This window comes from Sander vitreus, chromosome 6, assembly GCF_031162955.1.
Source record: "Sander vitreus isolate 19-12246 chromosome 6, sanVit1, whole genome shotgun sequence".
In the NCBI taxonomy this organism is placed as follows: domain Eukaryota; kingdom Metazoa; phylum Chordata; class Actinopteri; order Perciformes; family Percidae; genus Sander; species Sander vitreus.
This window is the reverse complement of record NC_135860.1, coordinates 11,666,592-11,687,939: the sequence shown is the minus strand read 5'-3', so window position 1 is coordinate 11,687,939 and position 21,348 is coordinate 11,666,592. Positions and strand designations below refer to the sequence as shown.

General features: G+C 44.5%; 2 protein-coding genes across 5 annotated transcripts in view; one reads left to right on the top strand and one right to left on the bottom strand.

The window, feature by feature from the left end:
• Positions 1 to 14,732, top strand: part of cicb (capicua transcriptional repressor b) — a 36,308-nt gene extending 21,576 nt beyond the window's left edge. For 2 of the 3 annotated variants that reach the window (XM_078252533.1, XM_078252531.1), the window contains 19 exons: positions 751 to 900; positions 1,045 to 1,219; positions 1,792 to 1,903; positions 2,001 to 2,183; positions 2,331 to 2,463; positions 2,576 to 2,754; positions 3,251 to 3,389; positions 3,712 to 3,809; positions 3,937 to 4,948; positions 5,074 to 5,213; positions 5,393 to 5,553; positions 7,856 to 8,046; positions 9,396 to 9,854; positions 9,956 to 10,284; positions 10,411 to 10,570; positions 10,672 to 10,830; positions 11,055 to 11,189; positions 12,324 to 12,455; positions 12,567 to 14,732. In XM_078252533.1, coding sequence (XP_078108659.1) covers positions 751 to 900; positions 1,045 to 1,219; positions 1,792 to 1,903; positions 2,001 to 2,183; positions 2,331 to 2,463; positions 2,576 to 2,754; positions 3,251 to 3,389; positions 3,712 to 3,809; positions 3,937 to 4,948; positions 5,074 to 5,213; positions 5,393 to 5,553; positions 7,856 to 8,046; positions 9,396 to 9,854; positions 9,956 to 10,284; positions 10,411 to 10,570; positions 10,672 to 10,830; positions 11,055 to 11,189; positions 12,324 to 12,455; positions 12,567 to 12,853 — 4,334 coding nt within the window. In that variant the 3' untranslated portion in view covers positions 12,854 to 14,732. The remainder of the gene's footprint in view (positions 1 to 750; positions 901 to 1,044; positions 1,220 to 1,791; positions 1,904 to 2,000; positions 2,184 to 2,330; positions 2,464 to 2,575; positions 2,755 to 3,250; positions 3,390 to 3,711; positions 3,810 to 3,936; positions 4,949 to 5,073; positions 5,214 to 5,392; positions 5,554 to 7,855; positions 8,047 to 9,395; positions 9,855 to 9,955; positions 10,285 to 10,410; positions 10,571 to 10,671; positions 10,831 to 11,054; positions 11,190 to 12,323; positions 12,456 to 12,566) is intronic. The other variant, XM_078252532.1, reaches the window with a different exon arrangement.
• Positions 14,733 to 14,899: 167 nt separating this feature from the next.
• znf526 (zinc finger protein 526) lies at positions 14,900 to 21,258 on the bottom strand. 2 transcript variants are annotated; one of them, XM_078252536.1, is made up of 8 exons: positions 20,875 to 21,258; positions 20,080 to 20,549; positions 19,717 to 19,886; positions 18,583 to 18,678; positions 17,686 to 18,488; positions 17,443 to 17,578; positions 15,762 to 17,357; positions 14,900 to 15,501 (listed from the first exon to the last, which is right to left on the bottom strand). In XM_078252536.1, exons 2-8 carry the CDS (start codon positions 20,366 to 20,368, stop codon positions 15,328 to 15,330), a joined length of 3,264 nt encoding a protein of 1,087 aa, XP_078108662.1. In that variant the 5' UTR covers positions 20,369 to 20,549; positions 20,875 to 21,258; the 3' UTR covers positions 14,900 to 15,327. The 2 variants fall into 2 exon arrangements, with proteins under 2 accessions (XP_078108662.1, XP_078108660.1); XM_078252534.1 differs by having other exon boundaries at positions 21,065 to 21,258.
• Positions 21,259 to 21,348: the final 90 nt, after the last annotated feature.

Genomic DNA, 21,348 nt, shown 5'->3' with positions numbered 1-21,348 from the left:
ATACAGCAACATTTCATTATTGTTTACTTGTAGCATAATGCAACAAAAGTGTTAATTATTAATATCGAACAGAACCTATTTTAGAAGACGACAGATACAGTCAGATTTTGTTCCTTTAAACTTTTTGGGAGAATCATCCTCAATAAAAGATTATTTTTTTCCCCAAAGATGGAAATAACGATAATATTTTACAGTCCTCATACAGTCTCTTGCTTATTTATGGGGGTTCAGAGTGTACCAGCTTGTTATCCATCCAGCCTGTTATTTAGAACAGAGAGTCCTTTTGTACATCTGCTGTTGTTGGAGTGATTTAACCAGTTAAGTGGCTGGAGGTGGGCTACTGTGGCAGTACTGATAGTTCTCAAAGTACTGCTATTGTTGTATTCTGCCAGGTAGTTAATTGCATTCACCTAGTATCCCAGATACTAACCGGTCGCTTACTAGATGGCTAAAATAAAAGCCAGTAGTGCTGTGCATCCAAAGGAGCTGCTGTCAAAGCAGTGAGCTTTAGTCTTACCCTGACTTTAGTGCATTTATTTGTGGTTTGTGTCTCATTGCAAACACATGAGTGTGATTGGAGTAGTAATGCATCTCTGGTGGGAGTGTTACACTGCGGGCCCTCAGCATGTAAATCTTAATGTAAGAAGGCCTGGTTCTTTTGAAAGTGATTTCTGAGGAGGGAAGCATTTTGTAAAGCTCTGGACATCGGATGGTGTTGGTTGTAATGAACAATGCTGTTTTTCTCTGCAGTGTGGACCAATGTAGAGCCCCGGTCAGTTCCAGTATTCCCGTGGCATTCATTGGTCCCTTTCCTGGCACCCACCCAATCAGATGCTTCTTCTCAGCCAGGAGAGGGCCAGCACCCAGTCAACCATCCCCAAGCAGCCAGTCTGAAGACAGGTACTACTGAATACATTACCTAATGACTGTAGAACATGTGTTATCACCAGTTTCATGTAATTTTCCTTGGGTTTTAATAGTTTGTAATCCCATATATTGTTTACTTTGCCCTGAACAAGTTTGTATCTTTTTGTTCTTCCTCAGAGTGTCAGGGGGTTGCAGCGCAGTCACAGGAGCCTGCAGAGGCACCTCCCATTGTAGAGAGAGGTCCTCCGTCCCGGCCTCCCCCCTCTTCTGATGAGCCGCCTCCAGAGAAGGAGAAAGGAGATGCAGAGAGAGAGAGGCCTGACAGCGAGACAGAGAGTGACGTGGATGACCCGTAAGTGCAGGTTTTTTTAAATAGAGATTTTATGTGCAAAGCTTTAAGGTTACATGAACACATACAGTTAAACACTGCACATATACTCCTATCAGTGTCTGTATATAAAAGTGGTTACGTATTTGTCCGAGTCAGCCTTCACAGTAATTTTCTCAGTGGTACTGTGTACCCACACATACAGTATGGGAGTGTGATATTTTCTGTATCCTCGTGCTAATTTGGGCAGAAGAGCTCAATACCAGAACAAAGCAGATGGGAACAAAAGCATTCCATCTCTGGGCTCTATCACTATATGAAAGGCAGTGGCCAGGCTGTCAGCCATTGAAATGGTTGAGCTATCTGCTGAATCTGCTGATGTATCTCATGGTAGATGAACTACTTGTGCTCTGCGTCTACATCTGATAGACTTACAGTTTTAAGATAAATAATACTAGTTACAAAGTAGAACATTTCCCAGTTTTAAATATTTAAGAGTAAGTAAGTATTAAGTGTAAGCCTGCATGTGTGTATTGTCCCCAATGAAAATATCTAATAAAGATTACAAACAGAGGGTGGTTTTTGTCTCCTTTCAGCTTCCTCCCAGGAGTTGTGCCAGAGCAGCCCCTCTCTACATCACCAGTAAAGAGACGCACTCAGTCCCTCAGCGCGCTGCCCAAAGATGGAGATAAGAGCAGCCCTGGAAAGGTAGTCTTTTCACTGCTCCCATTGTCAATATCAAAATTCTCAATGTTCTTTTTACTGAAATATGTAATATCTCTCTCTTTCTTGCTCGCTCTTTCAGAGGGAGAAGGACCACATCCGGCGACCAATGAATGCATTTATGATTTTTAGTAAGCGTCATCGCGCCTTGGTGCACCAGCGGCACCCAAACCAGGACAACAGGACAGTCAGCAAGATTCTTGGAGAGTGGTGGTATGCTCTGGGACCTAAGGAGAAACAAAAGTACCATGATTTGGCTTTCCAGGTACACCGATGCATTCACAGACAAAAAAAACACACAAACTTTAGGATTATACAATAATGCTTCTGTGCTAACCTATAGTACATAAACTATATTTTTTGTTTTGTTTTTCACTAACTCCCTCCTTCTTGTCCCTTCTCCTGTTCCCAGGTAAAAGAGGCCCACTTTAAGGCCCACCCAGACTGGAAGTGGTGCAACAAAGACAGGAAGAAGTCCAGCTCTGAGGGCCGTGGGGTCCCAGGGGGCAAAGACATCAGAGAGAGGAGCATGTCTGAGTCCACAGGTTGGTTTCACTCAGAATATAAAACATACACATGTATATCTTCCTAGCATGTCGTTAACAGTATTCTTATAATTTTCAGTCTTCTAACAGTTTTCTTTTTGCCCCCTGATAGAGCCACATTCTGTTGAGCTGAAGGGGGTTGGTCCAGGACTGGTGGGCGTGTCTGAAAGGAGCACAGGAAAAGGTCATGTGGGCCAGCTTACCCGTCCCCGAGCCTTCTCTCAAAGTGCCATGCACAGCCTGGAGCGGAGTGATAGAGGCAATACACAGGCCCTGGCAGAACTGGCCCAGGTAAGAGAGGAGCACAGCTCATAGACCTGAAAAGTTGATTTTGTAATATGCAACTTTGTGTGTGTGTATATATATATATATATATATATATATATATATATATATATATATATATATATATATATATATATATATATATATATATATATATATATATATATATTGGAGACCATTATCACTGTATGAGCCATAAACAAGGTTCTACTGCTGTTTTTGTAAACATGACTTGAATAAAGCTAGTTTTTTTTTTCCAATTGAGTCACTTTAACAGAAATAGTTTTCTCTGACAGAATTGCTTTTTAACAGTGTGGCAATTGTGGCAGTGCAATTCAAGGATTTTTCTATGATAAAAGGGCATCTTTCACACTTAATGCACATAGAATACACAGAAGACTCATTGACACATCTGGAATATACTAATTATTAAACACTAAGAAGAAATCACTTGTTTTAAAGCCATCTCTGCTTCAGGGTCACTTACTTTTTTTTCTCCCAGATGTGTGGGGACAGTGGCAGTCAGTTTTCGAGTCATGCCCCACCCCTGTCACAGTCCCAGAGGGGGGTCAGCGAGGATATGACCAGTGACGAGGAGCGCATGGTCATCTGTGAGGAGGAGGGAGATGACGATGTCATTGGTGAGAAATCAGATCTACTTTGCTCATAAAACTGAATGTTAGATTAGATTTATTTAAGTGTTAGTACACTGCTTCCTGTCTTACTGACCCACTTAGTACATTTCCGGCAACTGCATGTGGATTTGTTATTCAATGGTACAATAATATTATATATAGCTCATGATGTTGCTAAATTGTGTCCAGTTTTTGACCACTTCCATGTTTTGATTTTAAAGATCGGATGGCATTGAGAGCTGACTCAGACACTAAGCACACTTGATTGGATTATAAACTGCAAGGATGTTTGTAGTGTAGCTGTAGTGTATTTTTTTCTTTTCCACAGAGGACCCTTATCCTAGCAGTTCCATAGACCTCAAGTGTAAGGAGCGGGTGACTGACAGCGATAGTGAGAACGGTTCTGGAGACGAAAGTGATCGGAAGGTAACCGTCTTAAACAATCATTTTTCTCCTGTTACTGAGATTTTCAGTGTATCTTGTCATTTTAAAGTATTTGTCCTCAATTATAGCCATGTTGCCTCAAGATAATTGTCTCTATCTTTCTTTTCAGAGAGTTTTTGCTCCAGTCATTTGCTCCTCTGCATTATCATCTTCCTCACACCATACCCCTCATGGTAGGAGTGTCTCACTGTCCTCTTACCCCAGCAGCAAGCGTTATGATGAGGGGAGATCAGGAGGGGGAGGGTTTTCAGATCACAGGAGGAAGGATAGAGGAGAGGGAGAGGGTAAGGACACATCTGGGGGAGAGGGGGGAGGAGGAGTGCAAGCCACATCTCTCTCCCTCACTTCTGGCCATTCAGTCATCTCCACTTCTCCAGCTGGAGGGCATCCTTCCTCATCAGTAGGTTCACTGGGGGGGAACCCACTCCTGGGCATTGGCGCTGTAAGGGTGGCATCTACGGTGGTGACCAATGTAATGCGTCCTGTTATCAGCACACCGCTCCCCATCGCCAGCAAACCCAGAGATGGAGGCACATCATCTAGCCCGCATCCGCCAGAGAGGAAGTCCTTGACTCCCCATCAGCAGCCACAATTTCTGATTGGCTCAGGATCAGGAAGCGGGGTCCAAGCCCCAGGTGGTGGGTACTACTCTTCATCATCACCTAATCCTTTAGGTGCAGGCGTGGGCCCTGGTGGTGTAGTGACTAATTTGGTGTTAGGAGGAACTCTGTCTGCTCAACCTGCTGTACAGCTCATCACCCCTTCCCACCACCCTCAGCCCTGCCAGCAGCAGGCCTTTTCCTCCTCCGCTGTTTCAGTACCGCATAGCCAAACCAACGGGCCCCTGCCTCTGTCCTTGCTTCATCCCCAGTTCCTTCCTGCCTCTTCCCTAGCATCCCCTGGGGGTAAGGCCATCACACAAGTTCAGTACATCCTGCCCACCCTACCTGCTAACCCCAAGAGTCCACCTCAGCAGCTCAGCCAGCCAACCAGTATCTTCAACTTGCCCACAGCTCCACCCACACACATGTCTCTGGCCAATGGAAAGCAGCAGGGGACAAGTTCACTGACAGGATATACGTCCAGCTCAGCAGTGGGTGTGGTTAGCCCGGGAACTAGAGGTGAGTTTTAAAACTGCAGTCGTCTCAGTAATTAAGTAGAGTCATGGCAAGGTGCATATAGCATATTAATTCATTGGTTACTCCTAATACAATGCCCGTTCTCCCTTTCTTTTTCTGTGCCTCAGTGCAAACACAGTCTCCAGTGCTCCAGGGCAAAATGCTTGTTCCCATGGCAACAGTACGGACAGCACCAGCCCCTGCCCAGCAGTTTCCCATTGTGGCTCCACCTCTTCCGGTCCAGAACGGTGCTCAGACAGGAAGCAAGGTCAGTAAGCACTTCACAAAAATTTACACAATTTCTAAAGTTCTCATTTCAGTGTCTCACTGAAACGTAACGAAACATTTTCAGTAACGAATCATAAGCTCACCACATGCATTGCCCCCCCATTTACACATTTGTATTTATCATATTCCTTACTTTATGACTTTCTCTTTGCATGCAAGATCATCCAGATAGCTCCCATGCCTGTGGTCCAGTCCCAGCTGCCTCAAGGTGGAGCAGTCCACCCTGCCAGCCCCTTCCCTGTAACAGTTGGCACAGCTGCTGTGGTGGCTCCAGGATCAGCCCCCTCTCAGGCTGTACTCCTGCCACCAGCTCCTACCAGGTAGAAAATAACAAACTACGATGAAAGAATGAATATGGATCCTATACCTCTTGAAACTACAACACCACACACTTTTGTGCTTTTCGTTCTACACCAGGGCAAGCTATATACACATACCATAACAGGAATACTATGTCAAACAAAACTGTTTCAATAACTGTAGGCTTATAGTTTGTACTAAAGTGGTAAATGTCACCACTTAGGTGCACCAGAATAAACAAAACAAAGAGTGCACATTAGTTTTCAGTTATTCTAAACTGACTGTGAAATGCTTTTCTGTAATTGCCTGCCGAGCACCCTTTTTATTTTCATAAGACTAAATCCACCCACCTGGCACTGAAAGAAGTCTATATAAAGGCTCTTTCAGACATGCACTTCACCTTGTAAATGTATCACTTAAGCATGTGGCTATCATATTTGCATAAGTATTTAGAGTTTATCAGAACACAAAATGTTATGATCTAAACGCTTGACTTGCTGCTGCCTTAAGATAGCTGTGTAATCAATTTTAAGCGTCAGCCCAATTATCATTTCTAATGCGCAAGGAAATTAAATCTGTTTAATATACCCTTTTAATGAACAAAATACTGTACACAAGCCAATTTTAAGATCGGAAGAGAGGTTCTCTTCTCATTTCAGGTAATCTTTTTTTTTTTTTCACTGAGAAGTTATTTTCTATTCCATTGCAAGACGACAAAGCAAAAAAATGTGTCTTGGAAAATCCCATTGGTCAGATAACCATCCTGTTTGCCCTAAACAGCTTTACCTACAAGTTTAACAACATATGAGCAAAATGAGAAATTAGATGAGAGCCCAAACTTAACTTAAATATATCTATTTTCCTTTTCTACAAACCTAACTAGAACAGGGTGGGTGCTGTCGGCATGTGTTATTTATGTGCGTTATTGTGTCTATTAAAGCGCCGTATCTCTCTCCATAACACTCAACTTGTAACGCTTTATTATGGAGAGATCTATGTTTGAAAGCCCAAAAGCTATTTCTTTAACAAATAGATGAACCCAACAGTGTTACAGATCAAATGTCTAAAAGGGGCTATAAACAAATGATGTGCCAGTAAAGCTTGACTCAGCTCTGACAAACAGGCACCCATTTATGAACATGTGCTCGGCCTCACTTACCCTGGGCTACTGTTAATCTCAGTAGTGGCTCCATTATTCCTTGAAAGGATTTATATTAGAAAAATGTGGATGAGGCGTGCTGTTTGCATGTCCTGTGTACATGCTTAGAATACATATTTTAAAGGAGTTTCATCGGCAAACATTTGTAAATATGGACCAGCTTTGACCATTATTGGTTTAGTGCTGTGCTTTCTTTTTTCAGAATATACTACTTTTGCAGTTATTAAATGGGAGACAGCAAGCCATTAATGGGACTTGCAGTGATTCTGAAAAAAACCTAAAAATACCTCCATAAAACAAGTAAACCTCACTTAACCAAAGATAATTCCCTTGGACTTGGAAATTGGGTGACCATTGCACCGAAATTGTGTACTTACCCCAAAAATGGAAAGCAATCAAAATGAGTGTTTACATGACAATTTTCAACCATTGGACAGATGATCAAAGGTGTATTCAACAATGTTATTGTGGTTATTGGTGGGATAAAAAGCTCTATATAAACACAGATAAGCATCTAATGAAGCCTTTCCTTATTACTGTTTAACAGGTGTTCTTTAAGTTACTTTAAATCTTTTTCTAATCTCTTGTAGTTTATGGATTGAATTAACTACAGTTACATTATAGTACTTGATAAATGATACTTTATATAAAGAAGTTGAATTGTTTGTTATGGCAGGGATGTCCAGATTTCTCAAAGAATAGCGAGCAGACAATACAGGAAACAAAAACTCCAGCAGGGTGCAACTGTAGCAGTGCAGCTCTATTCTGGATGTGTTAGTCATGCTGCTGGTAGCCCAAGTTGCCTCTGCCACCCCCACACTACCTCTCAGCTCCTAACACACACACACACACACACACACACACACACACACACACACACACACACACACACCACACATATAGCACTAGTCATCGAGTGCTGCTCGCTGTGATGTACACTCACCCAGTGACCCTCACTGCAGCACTTATTTTTTTGTCTTCCTCTTTCCTTGTAATCATGTCTCTGTTCCTCTTTTTCCTCTTCTGGCTCATTATTGTACCATAACATCTTCTGTCACCTTTCTTGACATTTTCATCTTCACTCTCCTGTGCCGTCTTCATTTTTATTCCTCATATTTCTCTCCTCTAATCCCCTCTTCCTTTTTCTGTACCCTCTCATCCAGGATCACCTATGTCCAGTCCACTCCAGGGGTCCCATCCACTCTGCCTCTGGTCTCCACGACAACAGGTGCTTCCACCACCCAGCAAGCCCTGCCGGTGACTGGATCTGCATATGTTCCATCGCCCCTGGCAACACTTGGGTTCACAGCCATCGCACCACCTGGACAGACGCTAGTTCAGCCACTGATCGCGGGTCAGTGTTGTGGAGAGCTCATTGGTTCTGTTCAGTATTGTGTGAAATGAGCTATATGAACTACAATAGCAGTAGGAAAATGTTGCGGTAGGCCCCTCGGACAAATGTTAAAGTTTTCCATTTCATAGCTTATATTAAAACTTTTACGTGTTCTTTTTATTCTCTACTGTGGACAACAATGTAAATTCAAGGCTCATTTAAAGCTCAATAAATATAACCTAATAACATCAAATACTGCGCCAACACGAAGACAGGCATCCAAACCACAGATACCATAGCAGTGTCCAAAAGAAAGTTCGTACTATCCATACTGCATCCTGAATTTATACAGTGTGTGTATATACTGCAAACTAATCGTCATAGTACATACTTTACCATTTTATACTAACAGGACTTTAAAAAATATCTGGGGCGTCAATCAAACTGTGACTTTTGGAACGCCACTGCCATTAAACATCACAAATAGACATTTAATTGATTTAGTAAATGTTTAATACTAAATCTTCCAAGATCTTTCACCAACATCTGCAATTATTTTAATTTGTTTTCCAGCTGTGAGCAGCTTCTCCATTCCCTGCATTGTGGGAGAATAGTGTCCATCAACAGCACACACAAAAATGATTCAGTGTGCATGCAGTCACTTTCTTCCATGTGAAACGCTACTGTATATACTGTACATACTCAATACTGTACCCTATGAATTCAAACCTATTCAGATACCACGACATTGGCCTGTTTGACCAAAACAGATTTGTGTTAACAACTTTCATTCAACCATAATTAAAGTGGGCCAGTGTTTATCATGGGTGGATAAACTATCAATTACATCTCCAGTCTCGTAGTGCAACACAGAACATATATTTGAATAAATGAGTAATTTTTCTGCCAAATCTGCCGTCGGATACAATTCTAAAAAGGTTAAATACCTAAAATGAATTCTTACATGAAATAAAATGAATAAACAAACAAATGAGTGTTTGCATTGCGCCTGTAAAACATTTGCCGTCCAATGATGAATGCTGAAACAACTGGCCCATACTTTAACTTGCTTGTTTAAGTGCTGACACCTGAACTACAACATCCACATTTTTCTCTCAAAATCTTTGGTGGTCAGTTGTTGATGTGGTGTAGGACTAATTAAATACCTCACCATGTGTAAAAGCACATTCACAAATTCGTCAAATCTGGACCAACAGTTGGCAAGAAGGACTGAATCACTGATGTGTTATATTAATCTGCAATAAAGAAGCAATATGGACATTTATTGATGTGAAAATGTTATAGATTATCACTGTACTGAAAATAAAAAGAACATTTGGCCTCTTGGGTCTCCTGTTTCCTTCATCCAGGTCAGCCACCGCTCCTAGCCACAGCTCAGTCTCCACAGCCTTCCATCTCAGCCCCTGCCTCAGCCTCCGGGGGCCAGATAGTCACCGCCATCTACCCTCCTTCACCTAGTGTCACCATGGCAACAGGTGTGGTCTCCATGACAGCAGTACCCCCCAGCGTGGTCTACTCCGTCTCCAGCCCTTCCAGCACTTCCCCCCACATCCTGTCCAAATACACAGCAACCCCCACTACAATCACGCACCCACATCCGCAGCCCCATCTGGACAGACAGGCAGACAGGCACCTGCCTCCGGACAGACCTGCAGATCGACAAACTGAGAGGCAGACAGAACTGCTGACACATTCGGACAGACCTCTGGAGAGGCAGGCTTCCACCAATAGCAGCTCAGTGGCTCCTCCCGGTGGCTCAGCTGTGTCCATAAGGCCCTGTAGTCCTCCACTTCAGATCCAAACGCCTGGTAGGGCTGCATGTATTGTTTTTACAACACTTGATTTGATTTGTAGGGAATTCATTTAACAATATTATATGTGAACTTGTCTTCATCTTTGTGTTTTGCAGGCAGTACACCAGGTACACCCAAACTAACCCAGCATCCAGTCAGGACCCCTCAGAAGGTGAAGGCAACAGTGGCGAACATCCCCGTAGGCAGCTATGAAGGAGGAGGCCGAGGTAAAGAGAGAGAAAGGGAAAAGGAGAGGGAGAGAGAAAGGGAGAGAGAAGCTGCAGCCACTAGCCGCTTCTCCTTTGATCCTGAGCTGGCGGGGCAGACAGGGTCTCCATCAACACATCCTGCTGAGGAGCCGCCGTCCTCTGACAGAACCCTGGAGGGCTCCAGTGTTCCAGACTCCTCTGACACACGACACCGAGAAAGCACAAGCACCAAAGAGGTGAGAGGAACATCACATACTGACTTTCAGCTCTAACATAATGAGGCGAAACTGCCTAGTTGTTGTCGACATGCAACATCATTTGTGACTTTGTATAAAAAAACTTAAATTGAACTTTCTGTGCAGACTGGATGGAGAGATTCCCTCCCTTCCTCACCTCTCCCCCCTCCATCAGCCACGGAACCCAGCCTGCCACCCCCACAGACTGACAAAGATGGTCCTACACCCAAAAAAGTCAAAGCCCGCCCACCACCACTTAAGAAGACTTTTGACTCGGTGGACAAGTGAGTTAACAACTTTATGAATCTTGTGTGCAAGGTTGCAGAAATGATTTGTGGACGGTGTATATATACTGTATATTGTGTGTGTGTGTGTGTGCGTGTTGGTCTGGCAGGGTGCTGTCAGAAGTGTATTTTGAGGAGCGCTTTGCCGAGCTGCCAGAGTTTCGGCCTGAAGAGGTTTTGCCTTCACCCACCCTGCAGAGTCTGGCCACTTCACCCCGCGCCATTCTGGGCAGCTACCGTCGCAAGAGGAAGAACTCTACAGGTTTCACTCACATGATACTCTGACTTAATGCTTTTAGACTACTGTAGAGTCGTTTGGCGAGCAGCAAATAGCTGATGTCGTTTACGGAAGCAAAGGTAGAACTCTCTCTAGTGTTCATTGATCTTAGGTTCATGATGCTCCAACACAGATTTTTGTGATGACTCCTGACACACATGGAGATTTAATCTCTGCTGATAAAGTTTGTTTCCTCTGTGTGCTTCTAGATTTGGACTCAGCCACTGACGAGCAAGTCTCTCCTAAGAGAAAGAGTCGGCGGCGCTCAAGTTGCAGCTCAGAGCCCAACACGCCTAAAAGTGCCGCCAAATGCGAGGGGGACATCTTCACCTTCGACAGAGCAGGTAACACGCAGGAAGGAGCAAAGACTCTAATGTATTTCAGTTCGGGTAGTTTTTGTCCGGTCTTTTAATTGCTAGTTCTGGATAGGTGATGTGTGTAATGGAAGCGTAGGTTGAGGGGTTTGGGCTGAAGGAGAGCTCTTGTTTGTGTGTGTGTGTGTGTTGTTTGTTTTTGTGTGTTTGCATTTTTATTGTAAAGTTTTTATCTTTTGTGTCTTAATGACCTCAACAATTCCTTCTCCATAGTTGGCTTTAGTTTACTCTCATCTCAGTAAGAATCTGTCATACATGTTTTCAAAAGTTATTATTTTCATTAGTAAAAATTAGTGCTGTCAGTTAAACGTGTTATTAACGGCGTTAACACAAACCCATTTTAACGGCGTCAATTTTTTCATCGTGAGATTAACGTTCTTTTTGGCCTAGCAAACTTTGTAGTTTTTTTCACATGCTGTTGCAACAACTAGTAACGTTAGAAAAACTACAACACCACACCGGATCTAGCTAGACCGGAAGCAAAACAACAGGCACGCTGCACACACTTGTTTGGGCTCGCGAGCCGGCCAAAGAGTAGTAGGCTAACGTCACGTTTTGAGTGGATGGCGAGTGCGAGACGCCGAAATGGATGCCAATAAGATTCTGAATGGAAAGTTTACTTTTTAAAAAGTTGCCAAATGGTTCCATTGACAAGACCAAAGTGATCTGTGTGTTTTGTCGTTGTGAACTGAGCTATCATCGCAGCACGTCCAGTCTGAAATACCACTTGATGGCCAAGCACAGCTGATGCCAATTCTCCGCCCCCTCGTCAAAGCCAGGCGACAAAAGCACAAAGCAAGCCGATCCACTTTTCCACGTTGATAAGAGCATTCAAATGAGAAAAAATTATGTGACAAAAAGGAATCTAGGGACATTTAGAATAGATAAAAATGTGCGATTAATTGCGAGTCAACTATAACATTAATGTGATTAATCGCGATTAAATATTTAAATCGTTTGACAGCACTAGTAAAAATAATAAGAAACCCACTTCTCGGAGTGTATCAAAGATGATGGGGCCTGAAGGGACATAAACAAAGATCCTCAGTATTGTAACTAGTTTTCTGAAGACTCAACCTCTCCACCTGTCTGTCCCTTACCCAGCCACAGACGGAGAAGACATCCTGACAGATCTGGAGTTTGATAAGGTGCCGTACTCCTCGCTGCGGCGAACACTGGACCAGAGGCGAGCGCTGGTCATGCAGCTGTTCCAGGAGCAGGGCTTCTTTCCATCAGGTAAGACAGACACACACACACACACACACACACTATATATATATATATATATATATATTCCATTTGTAGACATTGATTTGTGTTGTTTTTCTTTTGTTATCGTGTTCCCAGCTCAGGCCACTGCAGCCTTCCAGACAAGATACTCTGATATATTTCCCACTAAGGTGTGTCTGCAGCTGAAGATCAGGGAGGTCCGGCAGAAGATCATGCAGACAGCTGCCCCCTCTGATGTCTCTGGTTTAGGCATCCCTGACTCAATTGGCAACCTCCCTGGACCTTCTAGCTCCCAGTCAGGAGAAGGATATATGAGAGGTGGGGACCTGCAGGATGAAGACATGGAGCAAGGGACAGAGGGGAGCCCAGAGGATCCTCGTGATTCAAAGGACTCTTCTAGATGAGAGATGCTGACAAATTAGATTGACAACTGTTGAAGTCACACCTTTCCATCCCTTACGCGCTTTCACATGCTTTTTTTTTGTTTTATCCAAACTCTTAACTCTCCTCTGATCAGATCCTGATTTCTTTCCATCCTCAGCGGCCAACCTGTGAGAGTGAGAGATGTCTGAATGCTATGTTGGGCCTTTTCTTTGGTGATGTGTGACACTTGTACCAAAAAGGGACATACAAACTACCACATACACACACACACACTCACACACCCTGCAAACTCTTAATTCCATCACTTGGATTAGCACTCTGTATTAACCACCTTGGAGAAAGCTTCCATCGATGCCAGTGAAGTAAGGACCATTGTGTACAGCTGCACTCATTTGCCTCGATAAAGAAAGGGTTCTTGTTTTGGACGGAAAGACCTGCATAACTCATTCTGAGACGGTGAAAAGTCAGCAGTTTTAAAACAAGGCCATTATATGTTTTGATATTTGTTTTTAATAGTGTTAGAGGAGCTAAAGCAGTAAGTATCTGCTTGAGGAACAATCTGTATTTAGACTTAACTGTTGTCAGCTTGTGTCTTGTTTCTGCTGACATTAGGGGGCTGGGCCCTCAACAGCCGGAAACTATTTGGTTGAACAAGAGAACTCGTTACTGTGGACCTGGAAAGATCTTTTTCTCTATTTTATTGCTCACGTGTAGACCTTTAGGGGAGGTCTACTATTCCAGGAGTGACTGAAAAATGTACTGACTTCTGGCAGTGCCATCATTCCTGAAATTACGTGTCTGGCCAAGTCCTCCCTTCTTGCGACTGACCCTAGCACATGCCAGTAGATAGGAACCGAGCATTCCTGTGCCTCTCACTCGCTAGCCATGAAGGAAGGAGATGGGTCAGAGTCAACGGGCACATCCTGGCTCTTAGTCGTAGAGGTCAGGCTTATATGGTCTGAATCCTCTATTGCCATTTGCCAAGCAGTTTTATTAACTTTTTTAAACAATTTGATTTGTATTTAACATCGTCATATTCAGTTTGTTGTTGTACTATTCCTATGGTTATTCTTATTATTACTACATATATCATTGCAGTGAACCCCAGTCCTTAGTTCTGTTCTCATTTCTGGCAGATGTTTTCTTCATTTCTGCCAGCTGTTGATTTCTTGTACTATTTTTTTCTAAATATACTTTTCGGGGTAGGTGAGAGAAGCTGCTCCACACCTCTACAGTTCCTCCATTGTAGTCTTCCCTTGCCTTTCACCTCAGCAAGGACCTGCGGTGCAGTTATTTTTATTGTACATTTCAAAAAGGACGACAAACACATGGACCTTTTTATATTCTTTCAGCAGTAATAAGCCGTATGTTTTTAGACCACCCTGTATGCCTCTCTGTCCCTTGCTAAGTTTGATTCTATAGCCTCAACACTTAAACTGTACATCTCCTTCCTCCGCCTCTTTCCTTACCTCCTTCCTCCCTTTGTCACTTTATTGCTCTCTCCAGACCTCCTTTTTAGACGAGGGGAGAGAAAACTGGGGGAAGTGAGGGGAGGGTAATGAATCAAAGAGAGCTGGTAGGATCTAATACTGGTTGTCTTTGTGCAAGACTTGGTTGTGTTGTAAATAATTACTGCAGAGTCAGTACACTCATTATATTATTAAGGAAAAATCTGTCAGTGAACATAAGTTGACTTTTAAGACACCCATTACCGAAGGTAAAACACATGAAATGGAAAAAAGAAAACAATAAATATGGCTATTAATGTTTCGTGTTATACTCCTTGTTTTGCTGTTCCAGTATACAAGAGAGGAATTTATATGAATAATTTAAGTTTGTATCTGTATCTTTCAGTATGCAAATAAAAATAGGTGTTCAATTAAAGTGATTTTATCGCTGGCAATGTGAAAAGTTTTCCTTAAGCAGATAAATACGTGGTCCTAAAATGAAGCATCCTTTTTGTCCCAGCTACATCATCTCTACAGCGTACAGTCGACTATGTATGTGAACTTTTAACGTGGTTGTGTTGAATGAACGCGTGGGTTACATGTTTATCACCTTAAAAAAACATTTTACATTTTATTGAGTTCAACTATACAACAGCACTACCAAACCTGAAGACAAATCACATCCATTTTGTATAAATGATAAAAATGAATCATACAAATCATCTTCTCATCTGAGGCACGACCAGTGGTCCTTATTCATGATGAATGTCATAGCCTTAATTTTAGCATGCATTATTTCAGTAAACTTTATTCCTGCTCCCTCTCATAGCTTTGTAGGGAAGATGATTTACTTTGGTCTGTTTGCTGAACTCAATATCAATTTTGACATTTTGTAGCATTCTTGTCCAGTGCAAAATTATCTGGTTCCAGTAAGTCTGAACTGAATAGTCAACCTCTCAGTAGTCAATTAGTCAGTATTAAGACAAGTACTTAACTCATCAATTTGGCAGAATAAACTTAATTTTTTTGTCCACTTAAACTCGTCCTCAGAGGATCTGCAGTCCGTCCACAGCGACTGTGTCCATAGCGAGGCCGTTCTCCAACGCTGTGTGATAAATCTCCAAGGCCCGCTCCAGAGGCAGCGCTTCTCCCTCACTGGTCTCAATGATGGCTATGGTCTCTCCAAACTCATTACACATGATAGTAGGAGTGCCCTGTGTCTGAAAGAAGAAAAAAAAAAAAAAAAAAATCAAAAATCTGAATAATTCAACAGCAGAGAGTACACAGACACATTTACAGGTGCTCATTAAATGTCATCCTCTCACTAATTTGAACTGTTTTAACTCTAAACTTACACCTGAAATAGTTTTAACTGTTAACTAGAGAGGACTAAACTTCCTCCCTGGGTCCCTATGGCACCCAGCTTATGTTAGCTTCATGCAGTGCTTTAGGGATGAGTGAGTAGGATATACATTCTGACCTGCGGAAGATCTGAGGCTTGGATCTGGATGAGCTGAGGCTGCCCGTTAGCTAGGTCCACTGCCGAAGCGTCCACCACTGCCACAGCAGAGCTGGTCTCCATGGCAGCTTGGGCAGCAGCCTCTTCATCCAGCCTCTGCTGCCTAGCGTGCGTCTTTTTGTGGTTCCTCAGGTTGGAGAAGGTCTTGAAGGCTTTGCCACACTGCGGACATACATGGGGCCGTTCGCCTGTGTGTGTTCGACGGTGTTCAGCCAGGTGCATACTCTGGACAAAACCCTTTCCGCACACCTCACAGCGAAATGGCCGTTCACCCGAGTGTGTGCGCAGGTGCTCTCGCAGGTGTGTGTTCTGACGGAAGCGTTTGCCGCACACTTGGCAAGGAAACGGGCGCTCACCAGTGTGGACCCGCTGGTGTAGTACAACTCCAGAGGAAGACACAAACAGTTTGCCACAGATAGGACACTGGTGGGCTTTGGGGCGCTTCCCGGTGGCGCACCGCGACCGCCCAGGGCCTAAGGCGAAGTGGCTCAGTCTGTGCAGTCGCAGATTGGCAGGAGAATTGAGCTTCTTCCCACAAACATTACAATCTAGACCCCCCCGCACAAGACTGGTTGAATCCCCTGATTCTGTCTCCGCTGTGGTTGAGGTGGAGGGCTCTGAGGTCAACTCTGCTTGGTTGTTTTTCTCTTTGCCCTCTTTTGCCCCTATACCAGCCTGCACCAGGGTGGGGTGCTGCTGCAGACAGTGGCTGTCTCGTTGCCTCCTAGTCAGGAAGCCAGCCTCACAGTGAGGACATGGGAAAGGGGCCGGAGCCCCTGGATGTTGAGTGTAGCGATGTGCTGCTAACTTGACAGGCCAGCGAAAGGTGGCAGGGCAGTCCGGGCAGCACAGTGTTGCAGCGTTGGAGTGCAGCAGGCTGTGCTGACGGAGGTTGGACGACTGAGAAAAGGAGCGGTGGCAGACATCACAGCGGTATGGTCGCACACCAGAGTGGATGAGATTGTGCCTCATCAGATTGGCCAGCGCTGAGAAGGTTTTGCCGCAGTCAGAACACTGGAAGGGCCGCTCACCGGTATGAATGCGGATATGGTTGCGCACGTGGATTTGCTTCTTAAAAGACTTGCCACAGATGCCACAAATAAAGCTGCGCTCGGTGACATGGGTCTTGCGTCGATGGTGAACGAGCTGTAGCTGGGAGGTAAAGGTCTTAGAGCAAGAACGACAAGAAAAAGGCCCTTTGTCCGATGGCGCAGCTGAAGCCGCTCCAGCTGTGACTCCTACGCCAGTGTCCTCCAGGGGAGCAGGGTCTGTAGCTAAGCCAGACTTGGTGGCATCCTCCACCTGCTGGGGGTCATTGGTGTTGCCTAAAAGTGGGGCAGACACCTCCATGTTGTTGTCCTCCCCCTGCTTCTCCACTTCACCTCCTTCCACTCTGGTCTGACAACTTTGTATTGGATCTTCTCCCAATTTTTCCATCTCATCCTCTGTGAGAGGGGCCAGCAGGCTGATCTTTGTCTCATCCGTGAGACAATTCTTCTCTCTTGCTCTCTGTAGGATGGCCAGAGCAGAGAGGGATGCTCTTCTTGGAGCTGAGACCTGTAGAAATAAGCATATTATGTCAAATTGAAATGTCATACTAATTAACTTGAGGTTGTGGGGGGGGATATGCTTATTTTACTACCATGGAAACAGGGACGGGTGTGCCAGATGGATCTCGGTTGAGGTGGGTTCTACGGTGGTAGAGGTACTTGGTCATGTTGGTAAAGGTTTTGTTGCAGAACTGACACTTGTGAAGGGGATCTGCAGTGTGGGACTTCCTGTAAAAGACCGGGATGAAAAGATGAAACAGACAGAAAAAGAATCAAAAGTTCACAAATATCAGCTGTTAGTTTCTCACAGTTATGTAGGCTGCTGTGGTGTTTACCTGTGCATGATAAGAGTCATCTCAGTGGTGAAGCCATTGCCACAGTCCACACACAAGTACCTGGCCACGCCTGAGTGTGTGCGCATGTGTGTCTGCAGTGACGTTGCCTTCTTGAACACCCTGCCACACTCGGGACATTCATGCGTGCCCTGCTCGTGCACACGTTTGTGAGCAGCCAGCCGGTTGACGGAGGTGAAGGTGCGGCTGCAGAGCTCACATTGTTGGGGCTTGGCCCAGGCAGCTGCTTTCTTCTCCGCTACTCTAGTCCTAATGTCCTCCACCTTCTCTGTAGTCTCTTCCCTCCCTCGAACCTCCTCGAAGCCACTCATGACGCCTGGCTCTCCACTCTCTTTGTCCTGAGCCAGGAAGTGCTCTCCCTGGTGCTGGAGGAAATCCTCTGGGGTCTGGAAGAGAAGGGAGCATTCTGAGCACTCATAAGGGTGGCTGACCACCATCTCTGTTGGCTGCTGCTGCTGGGTGTCATCCTGGATCCTGGGGGCCAACCTTAACTCCAGTCTCTTCCCCCCGTTCTCCAGGACCCCCAACTTTCTCGAAGAGCCTCGGCCCACAGCAGGTAACAGAGGGGGCAGCTTGGAGCGTCGCTGACTGGGGGTGGTGGAGTTGTCTGCCAGAGCTTGAGCTGTGAGAATCTGCAGGTGCATTGTGGCAGAGCCGGGGGTCGCTGTCACTGGAGGCAGCAGGGAGGAACGGGAGGGTGCAGCGGATTTTGAAACAGATTGATGTTTCTTGTGTTGTTGTTGTTGCTGCTGTTGCTGCTGTTGCTGTTGTTGCTGAGCGAGTACCTGGGAAATACACACAGGAATGTACAAACCGTAAACCCCTTGATCTAGTTCTCATTTAATTCCTCTGTTGTGATGCGTTTACAAGCACAAGTACCTGTGCCAAGATCTCCCCAGCCTGCTGCTCACTCAGCACGTAGTTCTGCATATTGTTCAGTGGAGTGATGGTGCCATCAGACTGTAGCACATATTCCTGTTGCAAGGGCAAAAAAAATAGCTTATTATATTTGTATGTCGTGCTACAGAAATTAACTTCCATTAAGAATAGCGAAAATGCTGTGGCCGGGTTAGCTCAGTTGATAGCGCAGGCGCACACATATCGAGGTTTACTCCTCGACGCAGCAGCCGCAGGTTCGACTCCGACCTGCGGCCCTTTGCTGCATGTCATTCCCCCTCTCTCTCCCCTTTCATGTCTTCATCTGTCCTGTGGGAATAAAGGCCTAAAAATGCCCAAATAAAGAATAGCAAAGATTCTAACAGTTCAGTGCCGTCGCTCTGATTCATGTCTCATGTCTGATATCAGATGCTTTGGAGACTAGATGTCTGCTGTTTGGCTGGGACACCCATCCAAACTAGTATTTTCTAGAATTACAGTGCAGATGCAGCAAACCAATCTGTGCTGGCCTACACAACGCAGAGAGTCACTGAGATAAATGGTTCACTTCAAAGCAATTTGAATGCATTCTAGAGCATAAGGGCCTGACCCAAATGAAATGAATGCAAAGTCAATGACTCAGCACAGTGAAACATTTTTATGAGTAAATTAGGGGTTACCAGATTTACTACTCAAATTTACAGTTGTTCCATTGTCAACTTCACTCTATAATGAGATTTGACCCAGTATTAGTCTGCCAGTTTGATTCACGCAAACTCTACTTTGATAGTCTGGGACAAAACTCCCAATACAGATGACAATGCACTTCACACTCCACATGAATCGAGTTCTAGGATGTGAATGAGTCTGGAGAATATAACCTACATCGTCACACATTTGATTGTTTTTACTGCGCAATAACATGTTATTGGTACAACTACATTCAATTCAGGAAGCAACCTATTTGAACAAACTAATGGTTACTGTGCCTCCTAAAGAGTGTGGCACCAACAGTTGAAAAGCTTATTGAAGTACTGCACCAGTCGGTTTATTAAATTACCATTAAAAGACTACTATAGTATTCATACAGTAAAAGGTAGATTAATTCTACTTTCTAGGTAAATAGGTTTCCCTTACCAACATGGTCTCTGTGTTACTGTGTGTGCTGCTCCTGCTGTGGGTCCGCCGGTGCTCCAGCCAGGTCTCAGGTGAGTCAAACAGAGCCAAACAGTCAAGACACTGGTACTGAACAGGTCCTGCCATCTGACCCTCTGATCGTTCCTCTGTCTCCAAAACTTCACACAGCTCTGGAGAACAAACATACACACAAAAGTCCCTATAAAAAGCCATACATTTACTTCCACAGAATAGCATGATGTTGTATCATGCACATACTATCTACTGTACGTTATTCATATGTCAAACTATTTTATACAGTCAATGATCTCAACACACTCCAATTTTTTCCATTTTTGCTCAAAATACAATCAAATTTCTCACCTTGATGCTCCACCTCCATCCCCGCCTCTCTCATGTGCATCTCCTGGTGCTGCAGCAGTTCCTCTGGGTTCACGAGGAGAGCCCCACACTCCAGACACTGGTACTGCTGGGTTTGCCCCATCTCATGGACATCCTGGATGGCCATTGCCTCTCCTTCTCCCTCTAGGCCAGTGTGGATCTGCTGGTGGATCAGCACATCCTCAAGGGTGTTGAAGAGCTGGTGGCACTCACTGCACATATACTGGTGCTCCACATACACACCCTCTGCCTCCTCCTGCTGCTCGGCCATGCTGGTACTCTGTGTGTATTAAAGTGTGTGTGTGTATGTGTGTGTTGTCCTATGTAGGTTGCAAGTGTATCATGGAAGACGGTGTGTGTGACAGGTGATGAGTTGTTGTACTGAAAATCCACTGCTGTGTCCGTGAATGAAGACTGCTTTTGTCATCCAGATGGCCAGTGTAAGAGCACACCTGTGGTAAACAAAAAAATAAAAATGACATGTAAAACAGTATTAATATTAAATCAGCAGTTATGTAGCAGCCATCCAATGATTAGCATATGGTTGCAGTGTTTCTCTCACACAACCCAAACTGAAAGGTACACGTCATTAAAACGTTACTAAGACCCAGTAGTGTTTACACAGATATTATGGAACAACCCCGCGTACAAACATTGCAATTTTCAGCCATTAGCCAAATGAAGGCCCTCTAATGCTAACAATACGACCATACTCAGAAGAACCTCACTAATCATTGTCTGATTTTCTTCACAAATGTGATTCATATCTTTGTTTACAGTGTGTGATGGCATATGGAGAGCTGTTGGCGGCGCTCCCTCGGATATTGCAGACCAGTTTCTCGGCACCGCGGTTTCCTGACAGCGGCTCCCCGGTTCGTCGGGCGGTCCGTCAGGCGGCGCTACCCACTTTTCGCCGAAGCTCTCTAGCTACGACGGTGGGCCCTTCTTTCCCTTTACCTCTACTTACTCTCGTTGGACAATCCCTCGTGTAGTCATCACTCTTCGTTCACACAATTGTGTGTCTTTTTGTTAGTCCCTTGTCACCATCTGTGGCGTGGAAATACTAAAATACGAATGGTGTCCGTGGGAAATTGCATTTCAATGCGTGAAATGAAACGTTTGCCCGCCGATCTCCTCCATTCTTGTGAAATGAAGCCCCGCCCAATGCGGTAGTCTCACTATTTCAGAATCTGTGATTGGACATGCTGAATGTCAATCCTAAACTGTCCTGATGGGCATTGTAGTTTTTTT

What these genes read in the sequence shown, in the direction of transcription:
- znf526 (XM_078252536.1), bottom strand. Translation starts at nt 20,368, where the DNA reads ATGGCCGAGCAGCAGGAGGAGGCAGAGGGTGTGTATGTGGAGCACCAG. An exon ending in GTAACACAGAGACCATGTTG is followed by an intron (nt 18,679 to 19,716) that starts GTAAGGGAAACC and finishes CCCTTGCAACAG; the next exon opens with GAATATGTGCTACAGTCTGA. An exon ending in CTGGGGAGATCTTGGCACAG is followed by an intron (nt 18,489 to 18,582) that starts GTACTTGTGCTT and finishes TGTATTTCCCAG; the next exon opens with GTACTCGCTCAGCAACAACA.